Source organism: Ursus americanus, chromosome 16, assembly GCF_024610735.1.
Source record: "Ursus americanus isolate L20-20 chromosome 16, mUrsAme1.1.p, whole genome shotgun sequence".
Taxonomy (NCBI): domain Eukaryota; kingdom Metazoa; phylum Chordata; class Mammalia; order Carnivora; family Ursidae; genus Ursus; species Ursus americanus.
This window is the reverse complement of record NC_142142.1, coordinates 19,586,329-19,609,887: the sequence shown is the minus strand read 5'-3', so window position 1 is coordinate 19,609,887 and position 23,559 is coordinate 19,586,329. Positions and strand designations below refer to the sequence as shown.

The 23,559-nt window shown below is 34.9% G+C and overlaps 1 protein-coding gene across 17 annotated transcripts in view; it reads left to right on the top strand.

The window, feature by feature from the left end:
* The window catches only part of PICALM (phosphatidylinositol binding clathrin assembly protein), a 98,376-nt gene that overhangs the window by 64,542 nt on the left and 10,275 nt on the right, over positions 1–23,559 (top strand). For 3 of the 17 annotated variants that reach the window (XM_045815537.2, XM_045815540.2, XM_045815546.2), the window contains exons 13-21: positions 1,462–1,611; positions 4,940–5,020; positions 8,927–9,034; positions 10,657–10,788; positions 10,885–10,915; positions 11,098–11,197; positions 14,071–14,094; positions 15,698–15,757; positions 17,140–17,244. In XM_045815537.2, the coding sequence (XP_045671493.1) occupies positions 1,462–1,611; positions 4,940–5,020; positions 8,927–9,034; positions 10,657–10,788; positions 10,885–10,915; positions 11,098–11,197; positions 14,071–14,094; positions 15,698–15,757; positions 17,140–17,244 (791 nt within the window). The remainder of the gene's footprint in view (positions 1–1,461; positions 1,612–4,939; positions 5,021–8,926; positions 9,035–10,656; positions 10,789–10,884; positions 10,916–11,097; positions 11,198–14,070; positions 14,095–15,697; positions 15,758–17,139; positions 17,245–23,559) is intronic. The other 14 variants (XM_087868206.1, XM_087868208.1, XM_045815538.2 and 11 more) reach the window with 13 other exon arrangements.

Below are 23,559 nucleotides of genomic sequence, written 5' to 3'. Positions count from 1 at the left end.
TGTCCTTCTTTACACAGAAAGGAGTTGGAGTGGTCATCATTACAGTTTTATTTCAGTACAGAAAACCTTCTTCTTGTATCTGTTTTCTACTTCTTATTTTTCAATTACTTTTTTGGATTCTTTTTCCCTGTTGTTCCATTTATTGAGGAGTGAAAGTATGGGAAAGGTGTTAAACATGTTCATTTTAGTTTGAATACTATTATCAGTGAATTTTGATACTAATTTGTAGGACTTTATTTTTGGGTGTGAATTGATGTTCCATAGGAATGCTTAATTCCTAGAAAAGGTCCTGTGTGATAGAAAAATTAAAGTGTTTTAAACTTTAATCTTTTTTAAAAAGATTCTGTATGAGCCAATGACCTCAATATTTTCTTGATATTTTCCTTTTTTAAATAGTTGTAGGGTTTGTGACGCACCTGCTTTGAATTTATTGACTTTAGGGGAAAGTGTGTTGTAGTGAATGAGCTGGTGTTTTTTTGTGTTCTTATTATTTAATCATACAGTCTTTGAGTAAAGTACAGTGCTTAATACTATATTGTTAAGTGAGCATCACAAACTAAACTAGGCAAGAACAGGCTGCTGGTTAAAAGTACAGAACATAGAGGTTAGGAGTGTTTTTGCTGCTAACGATGAATGGCTTTCAGTCATTAGAATGATGATTATCTTGAATGAGCTATAGTTACAGTAAATATCTGATTCTAAAATAACTGTAGAGGTAGGATTTGATAATAATACACATTCAGTACCATCCTAATATGGAATGGTACTTTTATTATTCCTTTAGCAAATCATTTAAAGCCTTATTTGGCTTTACAATTCTTAACTGGACCTTCAGAGTGGTTCCAAGTCTACTAAATGGCCACTAGTCTTTGTCTCTGTTCTTAATTTTTCTAAAATTCCTTTCCTGATTCTAAATCATTAGACCTTTTCTTCATCTTAATTTTTTTTATTTCCTACCTCTGAACCTATATAAGACTTACCCCCCCTTGTTAGAAATAGTCCTTAACCCCTAATTCTCTTTGTTTTTTGAAATTTTACTTATTTCACACACATAATATTGGTTGTTTATATCTGTTACTTGAATAAACATAGCTATGCCATGAAAGCCAGTACATTCCCACGTAGGGTGAGGAACATGGTCCAGGGTGGGCGGCTCTTTTATAGATGTATTTTGGTTATTCTCTTTTTTTACCTTACTTTTGGCTTCCTGATGTTGGAGAGCAGATCTATCCTTAGTATGCTACAGATGTTGATTGGACACATAAATGTTTCTTCTGAGGATTCATTTTAAAAGATGTTAAAGGTAGTTCTTCCATCTTGATGATGATGATTAGGTATTTTGCACTTAAGATTAATAAACAATATAGCTGCTACTTTTCACTTTGCATCTTTTGACTAATTACAATACTAATTAATTTACTTCCTTTCTTCATTTTGCTGTAATTCACTTGGACTGCACAGATCCTTTCTCTGCTACTGTAGATGCTGTTGATGATGCCATTCCAAGCTTAAATCCTTTCCTCACAAAAAGTAGTGGTGATGTTCACCTTCCCATTTCTTCAGATGTATCCACTTTTACTACTAGGACACCTACTCATGAAATGTTTGTTGGTAAAGTACCATTTAACCTTTCTTTCCAATTAATGTTTATACTGCCTAAGTATTTTTTACGTATTCATTAATTATTTTTAAGGCACTGCAATAATTTTGGATTTTAATATCAAATTTTAAACTAAATAGCAATAATGTAGTGACATTTTTAAATTAGCATCCCTAATTTTATTTAATCCAAGTTTTTAGGAAAGAAAATTTCCTTTGAAGTTGTGGTTGGTTTTTTATTTTTATTTTATTTTATTTTATTTTATTTTATTTTATTTTTAGTGTTTTGTTCTCTATCGTATTATAGTGTGATAATCAAGCTGTGTAGCATCATATGCCACATTTTCCCCCCACCTTTTGTTTATTAATTCAGAGAGTTGGTTATAGGTTAACATCTCTTAAACTTACTGACATGTATGTGCTTATATCTTTCCCTCTGAGGTTTGAAAGGGGGTGGTTATCACTCTCAGTAGCTATGTTCATTTTCTTTTTTAACTGTGAATAGTAAAATTTTAGATTGTCTCAAATCCGTTACATACCCTCTGTCCCATTTTTAAGGGTTTCACTTCGTTGTTAGCCTGGAGATAAATGACACGTAGGAAATGAAAACTCAACTAAATCGCCTTTAGTTGTGGCATAAAAATCTTTAAAAAGGTAAAATTTCACTTCATAGTTATACAAGGAAATTTAAGTTTTTGCGTATATACTAACCTGAATTTAACATTTTTGAATCTGCTGAAAAGCTGCTAAATAGCACCCCTTAAAAGATGGTAAAACTGCTTTTATTCAATTTGGAGAAACAGCTTTTAAGGTGATGCAAATTTAAATCTTTGTTAAAGCAGCATGCAGAAAGGCATATGTGTACCCTAAATAGATCATGTGGCCACATTCTGAACATTATGTTCGATACATCTGAGGGGGTGGGAGAGAGGTGACTAGAAAAGAGTAGTTGGAGATTTGAGAAAGTTCCAAGGCAGGTGCTGTTGTTATATATAACTAGTCTCATAGCTCCAAATTGTAATAATTAATTGCAGGCATTCCTTCATGTCATTGTAACACATTACAAATTAAATAAAAAGTGGTCGAAACTAAGTTTCATATTTTGCTGCTCTTTAGAAAATTTGTGAAATGCTGTACTTATTTGCTGGGTAGTAAAGGGTTATTCGAGTTATCCTTGGAATGTGGTTTTCTAATAAGTTTGTGTTTTCTTTATACTTATTGAATAAGAAGTAGTATATATTTAGTGGGTATGGCTTCTTGTGTCTTTTTAAGTGAGTTGCTTTAATTTGGGGAATGAAACAGATATGTCTTTACTTGGGGCTTATAATTTCCATCTTTTAGGTCAGAGCAGTGCGTGTGCTCAAGTATGTCAATCTTCTGTTCACCCCAGAGGGACAGAATGGAGGGCAGTAACCTTAGCCATAGCTATTTCACATTGAAACAGAAGTAGAGTAAAAATATAAAAAACCATTGTGAGAGAGTTAATTATTAAGCTTTTCAAGGAAAGCCTGTAACAAAAGGAATATACTAAAAATGTCATTTTCCTAATGTCTTTTAAGTTTAAGGCCTGTGGGTTGGGGCAAGAGGAAGTTCAAAAAGCAAAGAAAGTTAGTAAAGTTAATGGCCATATATGCCAAGGTAAGTAGGTGCATTTGAAGATTAAAATCATAGAATTGGTGTTTTTAGGCTTGCGAGGACCTCCAGAGAATATTTAGTCAAGTTCTCAACTCTCATATTGGTAATAGAATTGCTACCATTTTTATGGATGGATCACCTGAATCTGAGAAAAGTTAGTATACTGAGACAACCCAGCCAATAGGAGCAAAAGCTTGAAGCAGGAGTCTGGCAACTTTGCTTTACAGTGCCCTTTCCTTATGGAAGTGTAGACTTTATTTAAACTCTTATATTCTTTGAGTGTAAATAGTATAAATGAAAGTACAAATTATACTTTTTTTTAAAAAAAAATCACATCTGCCAAGTTTTGTCATTAGCGAAAACTTACTGTTGAGTACTTAACGTTTTTGTAAAAGTGAGTACAGAATGGCAAAATAAAAACCACTCATGTCAACTTAGGCATTAGTCTAGAACAAGGATCAGCAAACCTTTTCTTAAAGGGTCAGATTGTAAATATTTTTGGCTCATGAGCCACACAGTCTCTCTTGCAGCTACCAGCTTTGGCATTATAGCATGAAGATAGCCATAGACAATACATAAGTATGCATTTGGCTGTGTTCCAATAAAACTTTATTTATGAAGACATGCAGCTATAGTTTGCTAATGTCTGTCCTAAGAAGAGGCTTTCTAATAAGCCTTTTAAGCCACATTAAAAGTTCTTGAGAAGTAGGGTTGTGTAATAAAAATTCCAACGATTTCTTACTCAAAGTATTAAGAGCATGAATGGACCACCCAAGGTATTATCATTCCTAGAGCTGTGTTGTCTAATTAGCCACTAGCCATTGTCATTTAAACTAATTACAACTAAATGTTAAATAAAACTAAATGTTTAGTTCCTTAGTTGTACTAGCCACATTTCTGTTGCTCAGTGGCACATGTGACTAGTGGCTACCATATTGGACAGAGCAGATTTATAAAAAACACTGCTGTTACTAGAAATTTTTTGGATGGTGCTTCTCTAGAACAGTGGTCAGCAAACTTTTTGTGTAAAAAGCTAGATAGTAAATATTTCAGACTTCACAGGATATATAAGATCTCTGTTGTTATATTCTTCTTTTATTATCTTTCATTTTTTAAAACAACCTTTTAAAAATGTAAAAACGATTTTTAGCTCACATGGCCATATAAAAATAGGCCTCTGGCTGTAATTTGCCAACCTCTGCTCTATAGGATTAAGAACAACCCAGAAAAATCAAAGAGCAGCTACATAGACATTGATCTGATGATGTGAACCTCAGTGTACAAAGTAGCCTGTCCTCATTAAAGCAATTATAAGTCAAGAAGAGTCAGTTGTGGTCCCAGCTATGCCATGTCTGTGACCTTGTTCAGGCCTAAAAAGAAAACATCTGTAAAAGAAAACATCAGAAAACATGTTAATACTGACTAAAAAGCCAACTGCTGCTTATTTCTTTAAGGAAATACATGTTGGTTATTTTTAAAATTTTGTTGTGAATATATTTTAAATAGAATATTCCCAATGGAGAATTAAGTGCTTTTTTAATATGTAAGTTGTAATTTGAAGAACACTCAGAGCTTGGACTCTCCTGTTTTTGTTTTTGTTTTGTTTGTTCGTTTAATTACTCCATTCCACTCTTAACTGTTCCTCCTCATTTTTCTCTTTTCCTTTTTGTCTGTCCTTCCCCCCCCCCCATGTACGCCTTGTCAGATTCTTTTTGTGGCACTCAAGCTTATCCTAATACTACCCTTATGTGCCATGAGCCTTCTACCGTAGCTGGTTTATTTGGAGGTAGGTAATGGTATCTCTAAAGTTTATCAATTTATTTATGCAGGAGGGAGTTCTTTTTTTTTTAAATGAGGGTTTTTTTTTTAATTGATAAGAAAAAAAAAATACTTGCTTTTGAAGAATAGATCATTTTCCCCCTGATTTTGTTTGTCTTGATTAAACAGAGGATTGTTTTGTGGATGGATGCTTGTCATCTCCCTACTTTAATCCATACTCAAAAGGTTCACATTCTCAGAGGAGCTTATAATATTATGGGCTTATAGAATTTAAAGCTCTTTGTATAGATGTTAGTGATAGAACACTAAATAATTTTTTTTAAAAGATTTTATTTATTTATTCGATAGAGATAGAGACAGCTAGCGAGAGAGGGAACACAAGCAGGGGGAGTGGGAGAGGAAGAAGCAGGCTCCCAGCAGAGGAGCCTGATGTGGGGCTCGATCCCACAACGCCGGGATCACGCCCTGAGCCGAAGGCAGACGCTTAACCGCTGTGCCACCCAGGCGCCCCTGAACACTAAATAATTTTGACTTGAGCTGTTATGGCACAGATGTCGGGAGATTGTCCTGGAAACAAGCGTGCTTTTCCTGCACCATGCAAAGGCAGAAGAAATAGGGAACAGTTTCCAGAGAGGCATGGCCATTTTGTTACTCATTTCTGTCTTTCCAGACATGTTCTAGGCCAGTGCAGTAGTAATGAAACCCCAAAATTCAGCTGATTTTTTTGTGCGTGTGTGCGTAGGAATGGATTACCTTAGTTAAGTTGGCATAAAAAAGTAGGTTTGACACAACTGAAGAATTGAGGTTCTTGACCAGCAGACTTGGGCATGATTAAAAGGATTTAAAAGTGGAATTTACGAGGACATTTGATGGAAAGTGTGTGTTTAGAATCCAGTGAATTTGCATTTGAATTCCTATTAATTTCCAGTTCTACTTCTTACCTGTGTGTTTTGAAACAAGTATTTAACCTTTCTAAGCCTATGAAAATTAGGATAATATATCTTCCAGGATTGTCAGGAGGTTTACATATATGACTATGAAATCTAGCACTATGTCTAGTATGTAGAATTATCATTAAAACTACTTTTGAAAACCATCTTGTGTATGCAAATCATTTTATATTTGGAATATACTTTTTACCTAAATTATTATGTAATCATCAGATACAACCTTGAACACTTTTTTCATTGCTTTTAGACTTTAAAATTGCCATGGTTGTTCATTTTTTTGGCCCATCACTTGCTGTGAGAAGCTCAGGAAGTTCATATAACTTTAATAGCTGAATAAATACAATTATTATATAGCTGTAATAATAGAATTTTCTTTTTCTACCTACTAGTTTGTATAAGATGAAATACTTAGGATAAACTGAAAATCAGACAATTTGGAGTTTAAGTCTTGGTTTTTGCCACTTAATAAATCTTGACCTTGAGTAACATTGTTTAATCTGTTTCCTCATCTGTAAAATGAGGATAATAATGACTATTTCATAGGGTTATTGTGAGGTTTAAATAATATACTGTTTATAAAGCTCTTGCATAGTGTTTAATAGGGTTTAATAAATAGTAGAAGTTACTTTCACAAAAAGTATGAGATCTAATTCACTATGGAACTACCACCAAAATCCCTTAGCAGTACATTTTTCTGGAAGGTATTTGGAATGCCTTTCTGTCCCCAAAGCTCTTGTTCATCTTGCCCCTTTCAGTTAATTTTATATTGTCCTCCTGAGATTTGCTCTGCCAGTGGTTTCTAAATGTTAATCTGTGAATTAGTAATGGTCAGTGGCAGAGTTTTCACTGGGCCTTGGTGAAATAAAAGAGTAGGTAGTTCAGTATCATGATTACTTTATACAGTTAACCTTAGCCTGTTCATCTTTTTTTTTTTTTGTCCCTAAATTTTCCTTTTGAAATGGTGATAGTAGTTTTTAATCTTTGTTTTAAGTAACTTTTAAAAATTAAATCCTAACAGTCTCCCAAAAAATGACTTGGGATAAAAAGCCATTAGGTTTAAAGTATTCATTGAAACAATAATGCAGAACTCTGACCTTGAAGATGTGTTACTTAAAAGATTATTAATTTGAAATACATTGCTTGCTTCCCTGGGAGCCAATCAGCTATTACAACTTATTAAAAATTTCTTTTTATTTTTTGCATACCTAGAGACGTTTTAAATTTGATATGCTAGCTCTGGATCACTTTATATCCTCTCAAACCTTTTATTCTTTTAGGTAATAGTCTTGTAATTGCACAGATTGATGCCCCTAGGGACCTCAGGAAATGGCTCCTCTCTTCACAGAAAGTAATAAATGGATTACTATGAAAGATAGGCTTATCTCCGATATTAACCAAATTCTAGAAAACTAGGATAAAATAGCAGGAGAAAAACAGGAATTTGATTTGCTATCCTAGTTATAAATTACTGTTCCGTGTATTTTCTAAACTTTGGAGACCTAGCCAAGGTACCGTTTCCAGAATCATTTAAAGAATAATATGTGTACTTCTTACACTGTGCTGGGCACATAATTAAGCACCGAAGATTTTTGTCGTCCTTGAGTAGATACATCAGTTCTTTTTGTAAGGAGTTATGAGAAGAACCAGTGAGCCCATGGTGTAATTCTTAAACAGCTTGTACACTTTAAAATGTTTTCAAATTGTTAAGTCTAGAAATCTGGGAACCTCTTGATGAATGGTCAGATTTATGTACTAAATTATTTTGTACTTTGATAGTGTTTGTGTTCTCATTGCATGACCATTGTGGGTTTTTAAAAAATATTTTATTTATTTGAGAGAGAGACAGAGAGCTCAGTCTCTCAGAGAGAGAGAGCGAGCAGGAGCATCGCGGAGGGGCAGAGGGTGAGGAAGAAGCAAACTCCCCACTGAGCAGAGAGCCCAACCCAAGGCTCACCCCAGGACCCTGAGGTCATGACCTGAGCAGAAGGCAGACACTTAACCCACTGAGCCACCCAGGCGCCCCTGACCATTGTTTTTAAGACTGGTTTAAAAATTAATTATGGAAAAAGAACTTTTTTTTTTAAGTTTTATTTATTTGAGAGAGTGTGCACTCGTGTGTGTGTGTGTGTGTGTGTGTGTGTGTGTGTACCTGTGTGCGCGCGAGCTGGGAGAGGGGCAGAGGCAGAGGGAGAAAGAATCCCAAGCAGGGCAGAGCCTGGACTCTGGGCTTGATCCTAGGACCCTGAAATCATGACCTGAGCCCACACCAAGAGTCAGCAGCTTAATGGACTGAGGCACCCAGGTGCCCCTGGAATAAGAACATTTTTAAAAATTTGTGCCCTACAGAATACTCATGCTCGATCTAAAATGGTACTTTTAAAGGGGGGAACATAAGGATTAGTGGATTGTAACTTTCAGAATCCTGTTATTTCTCAAATGATCTTAAACCATACTGCATTTGATTAACCATTAAAGGGAGGAAGGAAGGTGAGAGAAATAATGGAGGGTGAGTGTGGGCGGGGAAGACTCCTGGTTCTAAACAGAATCTAAGTAGATTCATATTTTTTAAAGCACCATAGAATACTTACTTCATTACCAAGTCATTATTTACACTGTATATATATTTTGCTTCATGCAAAGTCCTGGAATTTTAGATGTGTCTAGTTTTTAAAAAATCATCAGTATACAAAATTAAGGTAAAATAAAGATTTTACTTTTGTAATGAAACAAATTTAATAGTTCAACTTCAGTTGCTCTTTTGTTAGTTTTTTTTGTCAGTAGGATGATTTTGTTACAGAAAATGTCATCACCACAAAAAGATGTAGTGTTAAGAAACATTTTGCTTGAAGGATTGGCCTTGTTTTTTGTTGGAATTTATTGGTTTTTCCATTGTCATCATTATTAAGAGCTGTAAATGTAGACGTATTAAAGAATTGAGCTTTTTCCATTTTGGTTTTTCTTAGGATTCACTCCATCTCCAGTTGCACAGCCACATCCTTCAGCTGGCCTTAATGTTGACTTTGAATCTGTGTTTGGAAATAAATCTACCAACGTTATTGTAGATTCTGGGGGTAAGAAAAAATTGTTTTATTAACATTAGTATAATGTTCTCATTTAGATTCTGTCTGAGGACATTTAATAATACTCTTTTGAACATATGTAAATAGATTAAATTAGTGTAGCCAGTAAAGTTGTTCCTCTTCTCCCAGCCGCTAGATGAGACCTTCAAGGGATTATTAACTGTTCCTTTTTCTTAGTGGCAGTTTTGACTCTGGGAGTATTTTGTTTCTCCCAGAGCTAAATGAGATCTTGCTTAGATTCGATTGGTAAGTCATAGCTAATGACTATGTGTAGAATGTTGTGCTGTGTAGTCATTACAAGTTTTATCTTTGCTGAAATGAAACTGGCTTTTTTGAAAAGTAGGAAAATAAAACTTTTGGTACGTGACTTGTTGAGACAGTCCATGCTTAAAGAGCTAGAATGTATTACATATCAGAACTGCAGGGGGCTTTTTGTTATTTTAAGGATGGTTCTTTCTACAGTATGCTTGTTCATTTGTCTTAAAAGAACGTACATAAATTTGTAGAGCCAGGTTTCCATTTGTTTTCATTAACATCTTGTTAATTTGAAGTTTGTAAAGATTGAAAGAGTTTCCATAAAATTTACTACTCTTACCATGGGATGACCTGTTTTTGGTTAGTAAATAAATTCAAGTCATTTAAAGAAACCTGTTGAGGCGTTTTTGATTTTATAATATATAATTATACAAAAAGTAAGCAAGCTTATAAAGAGTATGTATGGACTAAGATTTTTTTTTTCTGTACACTAGTAGGTTTATAATTACATTTTGTGATGCATTTGATCTTTTCCTTTTGAGTTTGTCTTTCTGGGAAAAAGTATAAATAGAGATCAACTGTTCATATTTTGTAAACCACCATTTTTGGTGACTTTCAAATTCTCTATTATTGCTAGATCATGCTATTGAATCTTTTAGTGGGTTTGATTGGATTCACTTAACTTCTCGCTTTGGTAGAGAACCTTAAGGGGTTTTATTTTATTTTCATCTCTAGGCAATGTCCCAGTTTAGTAGATGGTTTAATGTAATTGGAGCATAAGGGTAGCAATTTCTTAGGTATAATTTAGGTTAACTGTTTTTGACAGAAGAAAAGTGATAATCAAATGGTTCATTTTCACTTCCTTCTAATGTAGTGGTTTTACATAGACCTTACATTCCCCACTCTGAAAAATGTAAAGAGGTCTATAAAATATTTCTTAGAAGAAACATTTTTCAAAGGTACAGAGATGTATTTTTTGTCTATATTTCTTCAGGTGTAAGTGAGTCTTTAGAAAATTTTCCAGTAAGGGGGAGAATTCCATTCCATTCCCTTCTCTTTCACCACTTTGGAATAAGAATTGTTTACTCGAATGCTTCTTTCTTCGTCCCCTTTAACCTTAATATAATTTCGTCGTGAAGTAAGACATGATTTCTCCCAAAGCAAATTTGCCTTTTCAGTCAGTTCACTTTGAAATGAGAAATTTCACCTTTTTCCATTTAAAGTCATTAATTGATGCCCAATGTCATGGAAGACTTTTACAGCAAACAAACAAGTAGAGAAGTCAGAGATCTCCTATAGAAAGCCGTAGCACCATAAAGTCCCTTACAAATCCTATTTCATCTGTTTGTAACTTTAAGGCTTTGATGAACTAGGTGGACTTCTCAAACCAACAGTGGCCTCTCAGAACCAGAGTCTTCCTGTTGCCAAACTCCCACCTAACAAGTTAGTATCTGATGACTTGGATTCATCCTTAGCCAACCTTGTGGGCAGTAAGTATTCTTTGGATTCTTTTAATCTTCTTTACAATAAGTTGTATTATAAAAAAGACTCTCATTTTTAAATGCTTGCTTTATTTCCTGTCCTAGATCTTGGCATCGGAAATGGAACTACTAAGAAGTGAGTGTTTTTATATGTATTATTTCCCCGATGTACCATCTAGAGGTTGATTTGGCTTCATCTCCAAAGTATGTGTAGAGCTATCAGATCTGCATCTTAAATGCTTTTGTTCAATCTAAATATGTAGTAAAGAAACTTTATAATTATATACATTTAACGTTCTCCCTTATGTTTATTTAAAGTGATGTAAATTGGAGTCAGCCAGGTGAAAAGAAGCTAACTGGAGGATCTAACTGGCAACCAAAGGTTGCACCAACGACTGCTTGGAATGCCGCAACAATGGTGAGTTGAAAAAGCTCACAGTAACATGACTAATTTAGGAGAATATGTAACATGAAAATGTTTTTACAGTGATAGCTGTAAGTGGGAAGATTGTTTATTGAGTTTTAGATACATAAGTAATTTGTATTTTTTTTTAAGGGAGCTGATTAACTATATTTGCCAGGTACATTCTAGTAGCTACCATTTATTTAAGGGTTACTTTGTGCCAGCCATCATCTAGTAAATAATGTGTGACTTTATTTTCTATAATCCTCAAATTAACTTTATGTGATAGTAACTATTACTGTCCCCATTGTGCAGATGAAATGGAGGCACAGAGTTATTACATAATACATCTAGGATCCCAGAGTTCTTAAGTGATTAGGTAGATTTTTAGAACCCAGGAAGCCTAACCTCAGAGCATAAACTCTTAATCATTACCCTCTACTGCTGAACTCAAATTTATTATTTATCTAGAATATAAAATCTTTAGTGTTTTTCTGATCTCACCATTGGTAAAGAAACTGTACTTGCTTGGTTTTTGATAATATTGTCGAATAGTTCATAGAGTTGATTTTCCTTACTTGCTGTAGTTATATTCTTAAAATCCCCTGAACACTGAACCACTGCTTGGTTCATACATACATGTATACGTACATATGTATTTGCTCTAGTAATGCTTCAGGGTTCACTGATTTAGTGCTGGGTTACTTTAACAACATAAGTGCAGCAAATAAGGAGAATCAGCTATATGTGTGTGTAGACACATACACATGTACACACACCTTATATTCATTTACCTTAAATCCTAAAAAAATACTCGTTCCTAGTAGATACTTTTTTTTTTTTAAAACAAAAAAGAAAATGCGATTTGTAAGTGATAAGTGACTTACCTGAGGCTGCCACACTAACAGGAGCCAGACTTGAGAATCTAGCCCTCTGCAGCTGGCTCCACAGCCAGAGCGTCTATCTTCTCAGTCCCTCTAGTCATCGTTATATCAGAGCTGAAACAAGGCAGAACCTCACATTGTTCAACCGCAACTGAGAGCGAAGGTATTAGGCAACACATTTTTCACCACTCTATGCATGTCTGTCAGTGACCTTGAAAGCACCACAAACATTGATTTTGGGGATCACAAATTTGAGCAAGTGAGCAAATTTGTGAATATACAGAATCCATGAAAAATGAGGATTAATTGTATATGCTAAGTAACTAGTTAGCATCTAGATGCTAGCATCTAGTTAGCAACGAGGAAGTTCTGCTAGTTTATTGACTCTGACACGGTTGTCTCAGAGTAGCTTTGTGGCTCTACCCCTGTCCTTGGTCAGCTGCTGTTTTACCAGTGTAGGAAGTTTTCCTGCATCAGAGAAAACCAGTTTCTTCTGATAGAAAAATTTAAAACAGGCTTTCTTACAATACTCTGGAAGTAGCAGCATTTTGATTACACAGGCTACACATTGTAACCTTCCTGTTGTTAAAGACCACCATTATCCCTGTTATAGCCACTTTCTTGTATTAAATCACTTCCAGAGCACCACCCTGTTTTCCTGGGGTTAATCAAATGTTAAAATTACTAGGGCTCAGCTAAAAATAATGTGCTGATAAAATTTGTGACATTATCTAAAGAGTTTTGTTAGGTTGTCTTCTTAGATAAAAAATAATAATGAAATTTAGCCACCTTTTTTTTTTTTAATTTAGCCACGTTTTTAAGGCAACAATTTTTCGTTGATAGAGTTCACTGCCATTACTAATAATAAATCCTTGCATTTAATTAGCTAATAATAAATCCTTGCATTTAATTAGCTTGTTAGGTTTTTACACATACATATACCCTCACTATCTTGAGTCTGTTTACAGTGCATTCTTGGGGAAGTTTGAATTGATAGCATCCCAATTACGAGAATAAAGTCATGCAACTTTTCTTTTTAAGTACAAAACATCTAGAAAGCAGATTGTGGTTGAAATCCATTCCCTCTGACTCCAAATCCAGTGTTTCTCTGCACTGTAACATACCTCACTGACCAGGGGATGACAAGAGGTTAGGTTAGTGGATTTTATAGCCTCAGGTGTGAATTGTACATTGATAAGACATGAGGACTGTTATAAATCCAAACGCTGATTTGAAAATACAATGAAAATTTTCTTGTTTCATATTAAATTGTTATTAACCTATATCAAATATTAGAAGTTTGTAGGTAGCACTTGACTTAAGATTGACTACCAGAATGTAACAGGCATTTAACCATTTAGAATTTGTATGTGAGTTGATGATATTCATGGTACTGTGTCGATGTGTGTCATCTCTTAAGAATTTTGTTAAAATATTTGTATGTATGTATTTCATAGAGTTTCTTTTTAATGACTAACATACAGGGCTGGTGATATGATTCACTACTTAGATAAACTGCTGCTTATGACATTTCTTTACATTTCTAACCTTTTTATTAATCCATAAACACTGTCAAGGTTTTTGAACTTTTTTAAGTTAAAAAATTCATTGGTATTTTATTAATATATATGATGATGTTATACTACAAATTCTTTTAATTCCTGCTTGCTTTTTTTCTGAGTGGTAGACATGACGCAACCCTGTTTATGGGATGCACTGAATTTTGCAGTGTTGATGCTACTGATAGATTTTATGTTTTATGATACTTGTAATAAACTATTAGATATGTTAAGGAGATTATGCCGGAGACTAAATTTCCTTGTCAACCTTGATAGTGTTTTAGTGTAGGTGTTCTTCCATTAGATATCGGAAATGCAAGGGTTTTTAGGTAGTTAGTGAATGTACATGTGAACTAAAATGCTCTCTGTGTATTTTCTGTTGTGTAAGTACTTGTTCTAATCCAGTGTTATTGCATTATGTAATTGTTCTCCCTGGGAAAAACAGAATGGCATGCATTTTCCACAATACGTAAGTGACCAAAAACTAGCCTTTTTGCAATAAATTGGCATGCTATTAACCACTGCTGTAGCAGAATCTCATAACCTTCCAGCTATTACTTGTTTTCACATTCAGATTTTCAATGTGCCACAAATTCTTTCTAGCATCTACTGATTTCATGGATGTGTTGCAGAATTGATTCTGATGGTGGCATGGGAAATACAGATTTTTTTTTTTTCTTGCTTAATATTCTGCCATTTGCTGCCAGATGGCTGGGTGTCTGTGTGTATCTGTGCTGCCAGTATGCACTTGATGATTTCTGAATGAAGGGAAATGTTGATTGTGGTAATGTTGAAAATAACAATTGCATGAAATCTTACAGGCTTCTGCTGTACTTGGCAGTTTGTCTACTGCTCTTGCAGCTCTCGGTTTTTAAGTAGGGAGAGACCAATAAGTCCTACATGCTCACTCAAATACTAAACTTCTAACTATTCACTTTAGTTATGCTTCATTTAACTTCTCCATGCATATGTTCAAATTGCCATATAATTTCAGTTATTTTTTATGTTTCAGCAATGTTATTGGTCTTTCTCCTGTATTCAGTTTCAGTTTTCTTATAAGATAACACACACGCAGGGAATGTTGTTAAGACAGCAAATATGTCTAAAATGATTTTGTGCTCAGACTGTGTATTTACAGAACATGAGGTAGGGTAGAAGGCAGAGGGGAACTTTAAACTTCTTAGGGCTAGGTGGCTCTTTTAAGCATTAAAGCATAAACAGATTTAAAAATTTCTTGCTCCTCCAAATTGGTGCTTTGCCGAAGATAGTTTAAATAATTTACGGAGTAAATTAGAAGGAATGTTAATATACGTACTCTGTATAAGAACTGTGTACATCATAAAAATAGTCCTACTCAGTAGTGTTTTGAAATCTTTGGGGTTCTTTGAAAAAAGTGAATTGAAGTCCTTAGAAACTAATTTTTTGAAAGCTCAGATTATTAATTGATTTGGGATCTTTAATTTTTTTTCTTGCTCAAAAAACTGAAAACACCTAGGAAAACATTCACTTTAATACTTTTTCTGGGTACACGCTTTTTTTTTTTTTTTTTAAGATTTTATTTATTTATTTGAGAGAGAGAGCACCAGCGGGGAGGAGAGGGTGAAGCAGGCTCCCTGCTGAGCAGTGAACAGGGAGCCTGACCCATTGCTCGTTCCCAGGACCCTGGGATCATGACCTGAGCCAAAGGCAGACGCTTAACCAGCTGAGCCACCCAGGCGCCCCTGGGTAAACATTTTTTATGATAGTGATAGACGTTAAATTTTAGAACTTTCAGTATCTTTTTAAAATCTGAAGATCTTTAAAGTTGTAAAAAGCACATTGAAATTTTAGATCATTGTTGTATCTAAGTTTAAATGGTATTTTTTTTCTAGTAATGCTGCTTTTCTGCTAATTTCAAGACATTCTTTCTCATTGAGCATTAATTGACACAGTTATTAATGATCCTAAGTGTCACATTTAATCACAGCTGTCTTAGCAATTCTTTTTAGTGGAACTACAGCTATTGATTCCTTGAACTCAGTTGACATAACATGAGTTATACATCCTTGTTTATTTTTTCTCCACCATGTCAGGCACCCCCTGTAATGGCCTATCCTGCTACTACACCCACAGGCATGATAGGATATGGAATTGTAAGTACTTTTCCAGAGACAACTTTTTGGAAATAGATTGATTTATATTTAACATGTGTTTTTACAGACTTAGCTAAAAAAAAAGAACTTGGTGACACACATACCTTTAGTGCCTAACATAGAACCTTGTATCATAGCATTGGTTTCATAAATATTTCTAGAGTAGTCATTATACAGCAGATACCATTTATGAATGTTCACAGTATTACTTGGCTTATTTTTCCCCTCATAATTGTGCTAAGTATTTTATACTTAAGTACAAACTTATTAAACATTAATGTTAACTCCAGACTGACTCAACCCTTTGTGTGACCTTACATTAATACCTTTGAAGTCTTATAACCTTAATACTGTAGGGGAAGGGAGGAATTAACATTTCTCGAATTGTGTAGGGGCAAATTTAGTCCAGTATAGGCCAGAGAAACTTTCCTATGACAGTGATTGCTACCATACAGAAATAGTTGTTTTACCTTTAGGCTACCCACAATCCACAGTCTGCACTGCCCTTACTCTCCCAACTATCTTAATATATAGACCCACTTAGATAAGAAATGGAGGTAATGGCTTCAACCCCCTGTATGTGTTTGAGGAACTCTTGCTGGTAGGAGGCAGCATCATATCCCTTGAAAGTGCTACTGTGGCTGCTGTGCTACTTTATTCACATCTTACAGAAGTAGCTTTGGAGTTTAATTGAAAGGTAGAACCTGTAGAAAGATAAGATTTTAGAATATGGCATTTTAACCAATATAATGTAGTGGTGCGTATGTTCTGTTTGGTTACTTGTGTTAATTTTATACCATGGAGTAGTGGGTTTTTTTAAACAAAGAAATGGTTGGTGGAGATTCTATTTTCAGTTACTCAAGAATGAACTAATCTCTTCATATGTTATTTAAACCTCTTCTTGGTTCTGCTTAACAATAGATGAAATAAAAGGAAAGAACCATAGAGAGCAAACGTCTTCAAAGAATCAACTGTATTCACTTAGGATTACTTGCATAATGGCATAAGAACTTGATTTGACATACAAAGGCAGTTTACTTTGAAATATCTTAGCCATTTTACAGTTCCTATGTCTAAAACTGCAAATTTGAAAACTTTGGATGGTTAAAATTATTTTGTCTGCCATGCTGTAGTGAGGTTTAAGTTTTGCTTAAATTTAAGGGTTTTTTGTTGTTGTTTTGTTTTTACAGACCTTAGAAGTGTACACGTTAAAGACTTAAAAAAACTCTTAAGAATTTATAGCTGTCAGTCTTACTTGTATTTACAAGAATTTTTTCCTTTGAGTTAAAGTACTAGTACTTCCCATTCCTGTCATTCTTCTTGTTTACTAAGGAAGATGTTAGTCGACATTAATTAACTTAATATTTTTCTATTTTTTTTAGCCTCCTCAAATGGGAAGTGTACCTGTAATGACGCAACCAACCTTAATATACAGCCAGCCTGTCATGAGACCACCAAACCCTTTTGGTCCTGTATCAGGAGCACAGGTACTAATGTGCCACATGTTAACTCTTGTAATGTGCCTGATGTGGGAAGGATAGAATACTAAAAATTTCTTTCTTACAACTTAAAGAAACAAATTATTAGTGTTTTTCCCTTTGATGGTGGATGTTATTTGCTTCCTATCTTTATCATCTAAAAGAGCTTTTAAGAATATTGATTGTTTGGAAGGAACGGACAAGCAGATTACAAACATTAAGGAAGGAAAATTCTTGACAACTTATAGTTGGTCAGTCTAGAGGGTGGTTCTTCTGAGGTTAAGGAACCTATTTTCTGTTCGTGATTCTGCTTGCTCTCCTTTGTGAATCCTAGAAACTTTGAACTCAGAGCTCCAGTGTTTTGGCTTGAATGGTGCTGCAACAAAGATGTTGCCCTCGAGATATTTGTGAACCGTGGCAAGTCTACAAAAAATTGTGAATGTTATTTTTTCATTCAATAACTTCCTGCCACTGAGGATTGTCTTTAAAAACAAATGGTGGTGGTGGGGGGGGGGGGGGCAAAAAAAAAAAACCTTGAAATGCCATGCTGACCTAATTTCTTTAAAGGAGAGACTTTCTTCCTCAGATGTTTCTAAGATCCTCTCCCAGTTCCTGAAATTTCACCCCAAATATTCACACTTTGTGTTTCATCCCATTATTGTTAGAATTAGTGGAATCTGGATTTTTTTTAAAAAAGCTTTTCCCCATGGTGGTTAGAAGAGATGTGTGAGTTTCTTTGTTATTCACTTCTCTGGTGGCATACTAGTGGATGAGACACTCAGGAATTGATAGAATGGCTTCTCATTCTTTGTCTGTGGCTCTGCTTCTGTTGTTTAACACTTAGAAATAATTACATGCAGTGTTAAAGTATTCCTGCCTTACACTGCTTCTGATGCCAACTAATTCATTACTTTCATGTGTTTAATACTTACTTGAAAACATTGGTGTGAGCATTTGGTAATGGACTTGTTATTCCTTTCCCGCTTGAATAAATGTGGTATTTACACTTGCCAATGCCTACAGTGTTACACTACCAATATTAGTTTGTATTGATCCAATTTGAATCTAGGTTCTGTGTATTTCATAGACTTGTGAAGCACAGATGATCAGTCCTTTTGTTTTTTAGTCTTTTTGAGTATTTAACTCATTTCATAAATTGGCATCTCAGGGAGTACCAGTAACTTGGAGTGGTAGTGAATTTAATTCTGATTAAAAGGTAAAATCGATGTTCTCTGCAATTCATATATTTGCCCAGATGCCTCTTTTTCAACCCTTTTGTCCATGGTAAAGTAACCTTTTCTTCCTGTTCCTTAATCAAAGTATTTACAGTGAAGATAGCTGGGAGTGAGGGTAGTTGATGCAGCCATAACTTTTTATAAGTCAGTTATTTTGTATGTTATTTTGTATTTGTTTTTATAAAATGGATTATGAATATATGTAGTTTACTTTGTCTTCTGTCTTTTACCACTAGTAGTTCTAAATACTGGCTTAATTTGCTAAAGAAATACACTAGACTTTGATAATCTTTAAAATGTTGATGTTTTCCCTATTAGTGTAGATGTTTTCTTGAGATCCTATGTCTTCCTCATGTCCTTTATTTTATCTTTTTTTTTCCAGTTTTTTCTGTTATTTATACTTTCAACCTCAGATATGTATCATTTATTTTTTTAGAGATTTATTTATTTGGGGGGGGGGCAGAGGGAGAGGGAAAGAAGCGGACATCCCGCTGAGTGTGAAGCCTGATGCGGGGCTCGATTTTATGACCCTGAGGTCATGACCTGAGTTGAAATCAAGAGTTGGATGCTTAACCAATTGAGCCTCCCAGGCACCCCTATCATTTATTTTTTAAAATTATTATTATTTTTTAAATTTTTTGCTCTATAGATTGACTAGCACCTTAAATGAATTTAAGAGAAAAAGCTGTAGTCCAGTGCTATAAATTTACCAGGAACTGCTGACTACAGTAATTTTTTTCCCCTGATATGTGGCTGACCCTGTATTCCCAGTCTGGGTCTTGTCTTACAGGTTCTTGTCTCAGAAGCAGAATACATTATAACCTTAAGCTTGGATACCATCTGACATTTTCCAAGCACTTATTATCTCACCTTTGTCTCAAAATAATTTTTAAGGTAGATGGGCCTACTATCACCACCCCATTTTACAGATAGAGAAAGCTGAGACTTGGAAAGGTTCTTCAACTAAAATGGTGAAGTGCAACTTATCCCCAAGAATCCCTGGTTTCTGGTCCAGGGCTCATTTGTAACAGTCTGCCTCTGTGCTAATGGGATTGGGTCCGTATGGCTGCTGTGTTAGCACTGTCTTCCTTTTGTCAGCAGTGAACCACTCTGCAAATCTTTGGGTTTCCTGCTAGATTATAAACTACATTTACACATTTCAGAATATAACTTCTGTAGATGTCAAGAACATCTATAGTTTTGGGAATGCTTTTAAAACCCTACTTAAACATTTATGTGAATTTTGCTTTTTAAAAAAAAAAATGGTTTAAAATATTGTGGTAAAAATCTGCCTTTATAAAAAGTGCTGGCCCCCCTAGCATCTGCTCTTATTCTAGGTTTTATATCCTGTTGCCTTCTAAAATCCACATAACTCACTGAAACACCAGAGAAGTGCAGGAATTTCCATGGGCATGAAAAGGACAGTGACAGAAATTCCTTTTCCTAATGAAATTGTGCCAGAAGAGAATGAGAACTTTAGAGTAATAAGTTTCAAGTTAAGAAATTAAATTTGGGGGTGCCTGGGTGGCTCAGATGGTTAAGCATCTGCCTTCGGCTCAGGTCATGATCCCAGGGTCCTGGGATTGAGCCCCGCATCGGGCTGCCCACTTGGCGGGGAGCCTGCCTCTCCCTCTCCCTCTACTGTTCACCCTGCTTATGCTCTCTCACTCTCTCTGTCAAATAAATAAATAAAATCTTAAAAAAAAAAAGTAATCAAATTTGATGTGAGTGCTTAACTCTATATATAGATTGAAGGAAGCAAATGGATAACTACGAAAAGAGAAAATCAAGTACCAGTGAAGTGGCTCAGAAAAGCTTCAGTCAGTTTCAATCAGTTGAAAGTCAGAATCTCAAATCTTTTTTTTTTTTTTAAGATTATATTTATTTATTTTAGGGAATGAAAGCACAAGCAGGGGGAGGGGCTGAGAATTTCAAGCAGAGGCCACATGGAGACTCTCATGACCCCGAGGTCATGACCTGAGCCAAAATCAAGCATCAGATGCTTAACTAACTGAGCCACCCAGGCTCCCCAGAATCTCAAATCTTTTAATGTTACTTTTCGTTCCTTTTCCCCTTTGTTCTCCAGCTGTTCATGACAAAGCCCCATTAATTGTTTCTCTGCTCTCATTAGATCCATCCTTCTTGCTTTCTCCAGCCTTCACCCAGATTGGAACCCTTTATGTCATGCTTACTTTACAACAGTCTCCTGGTATTTCTTTCCTTTCTAATTTAATCCATTCTGTAGATAGTGGAATAATCTTCTATAGGCAGTATTTTTAGCGTCTTATCTCCATAGTTAGAAATCTAAGGAAGTGAATCTAAATATAACTGAACATATAAGCCATCCCCTTAGCTTTCCTTCTTTCTTAACAGCCATGTCACAAAGTCTCCATCTTTGTAAGACTAATAGAGTAAACAAAACATTCAGATTCTTCAGTTGCCAGTTTACAATTCTCAGTAAGTATCCAGTGTCCTGCTTGCTGCTTGTCTTTGTCAGAAAGCCTTCATCTGTCATATAGTAGATTTATTCTTTATTCTTTTTTTCCCCTTTGGTAATGTTTTTAATTTTTTTAAAGTTTTATTTTAATTCCAGTTAGTTAACAGTGTTATATTAGTTTCAGGTGTACAATATAGTGATTCAATACTTACATACCTCACCCAGTGCTCATTCTTTACTTATTCTTTAGTCATCTCTCGTCGCTTTCCAGCACTTCTGAGATCTGAAGTTCTTTTCCTTACCCTGCATTATTTTTCTTTATAGAACTTACTATTACCTGACATCTGTTCATCTATCCTGTCTGTCCATCCATCCATCCATCCATCCATCCATCCATCCATCCATCCATCCATCCAGTCTAGCAAGAGACTCCTAGAGTGGGTTATAAGCCTCATCGAGGCAGGCTTCCGGTAACTTCTGTGTCCCTGGTTCCTAGAACAGTGCCTAACTTGTAATAGTTTTGAACATTGTCAGACCAGTGAATCTGGTTGAAAACTTACCTATTCTATTGTGTAACTTACTTGTTCTTCATTGATCTCTCTTTTCACTTACTTATAACCATTGTGTAATAATTTATAGCCATATTTAAAATTGGTTTGATTTGTTAGCTAATAGTTACTGTAAGCTAACATACCAGATGGCTGTCACCTAAGAAAAGAAGATACCTTTAATTTTATGGTTGAATATTTTTAATAATTAAAGATTAAACTGTTTATCTTCGAAGTAGGTGAGATTTTGTTCATGCTTTAGTTTTTAATGGTTCGGAGCCAGTCCTTTGGATTAATTTTGCCCATTCAAATGCTAGTTGTAACCAGAATAATTTTTCTTAATGAATTACTTTTTGGTTCTTTCATTATTTTCCTCCCTTTTTTAATTTGTATTCAAAATTCCTTGATGACAGAGGAAACATGGTAAACAGTAATTTAACTGTAAAATGAAATCCCATCAAAATAAAATTTTTTAATCAAATCCCAGTTCTACACCTATTGCCAAAAATGTTTCCCTGCTCCTTGAAGTGCTTTTTGGGACCTGTTACTCAGCCAGGGCATAACTTGTATCTTCTGGTCTCTTGCTTACTTACTTTAAATTAAGTTAATATATTTTTTTTAAAGATTGTATTTATTTATTTGACAGAGATAGAGACAGCCAGCGAGAGAGGGAACACAAGCAGGGGGAGTGGGAGAGGAAGAAGCAGGCTCACAGCGGAGGAGCCTGATGTGGGGCTCGATCCCATAACGCCGGGATCACGCTCTGAGCCGAAGGCAGACGCTTAACCACTGTGCCGCCCAGGCGCCCCAATATTTTTGAGAGTATCTCAGCCCTACCAGACATGTTTATCTTATGGCCAAATATTTAGTAAGGCATTCCAAACAATTGTGTTCTGTGTCCTGCATTATATCTAGGTGCTGCATTGGTGTTAGCTAATACCTTCCAGATGGCTCTTAGACTAGACTACTCTGTTCTTTAGGTTATTGTCTTTAATTTAATAGACTACACTGTAGTATTGAAATTATGCCTTCCTGTACACTCACCCTGTTCTCTCATTTTTTTGTGCTGGCTTATTCTATATGTTTTTTGGTATTTTTATGTAACTGTTAATTGCTTAAAAAGGTGGGGATTATGTTCTTCTGTTTCATGCCCAATATTGTAGCTTTTAAGAAAAAAAACATGTTTGCATTAGTGTATCTTCTTAGATGTTTGACTACATGGAAAATACTAGATCCCTGTGGTTTTTCTTTTTTTCTCTTTTCATGCTTCCTCCCAGTTTTGCTCACTGTTTGATGGGTTATCATAAGTGTGTTTATTACTTGAGGAGAATGGGCTCTCTTACTTTCTCCTCTTAATGGTGTTTTATATAAATCTTACTGGTACTTAACTGGTGTTTACATTGAAATGTCCATTGCTGACCAATAGTTTATTAAATTCATTCTGTATTACATTATGCAGCTTTTCTGTTAAAAGCATGAAGACAGTTAATCTAGTTAGTTTCAGTTTTCTTTTGAAGTCACTATGATGTGAAATAATATTCTTTTAGTGGATGTTTATCAGGCAATTTAGATGTTGTTGAAGATCTTGGGGGAGTGGGTATTGTGTTAGTTATATTCTTACCACTTCCTTATATGAGAAACTTACTCTGATCCCATTTCCAATTTATTTTCCCAAAAGCAATATGAAAACCAGACTGTTACATATGGGTATTTAATTTTTTTAATAAGCTATTAAAAGTTTTATTGGTTTCTTGATTGGTATTGGTCTTTGTTTTGTTTTGTTTTAATGGAGGGTTGCCAGTTTTATTTACGGAGGATATGGCTAAAGATGCAAAATGGCTGCTGTGTTTTGTTTGTAACAGCCAATTTTAAGTAAGTCTGACATCAGTTAAGCATCTGAAAGGAAACAATGGCTTGTTGTGAGTGCCTTTTTCCCTTCTAAATAGGGACACTGTTGGATATAGGAATAATTCGAGTCTTACAAAAAATTGCCTTTTTAATGACTTTCTTGTGTGTCAGAACTAGTGGCTCTTTGCTATTAGGCTTAGTTTCTTATTCTTTTCTTTCTTTTTTTCTCTTATTTCTTCTTCTTCTTTTTGTTTTT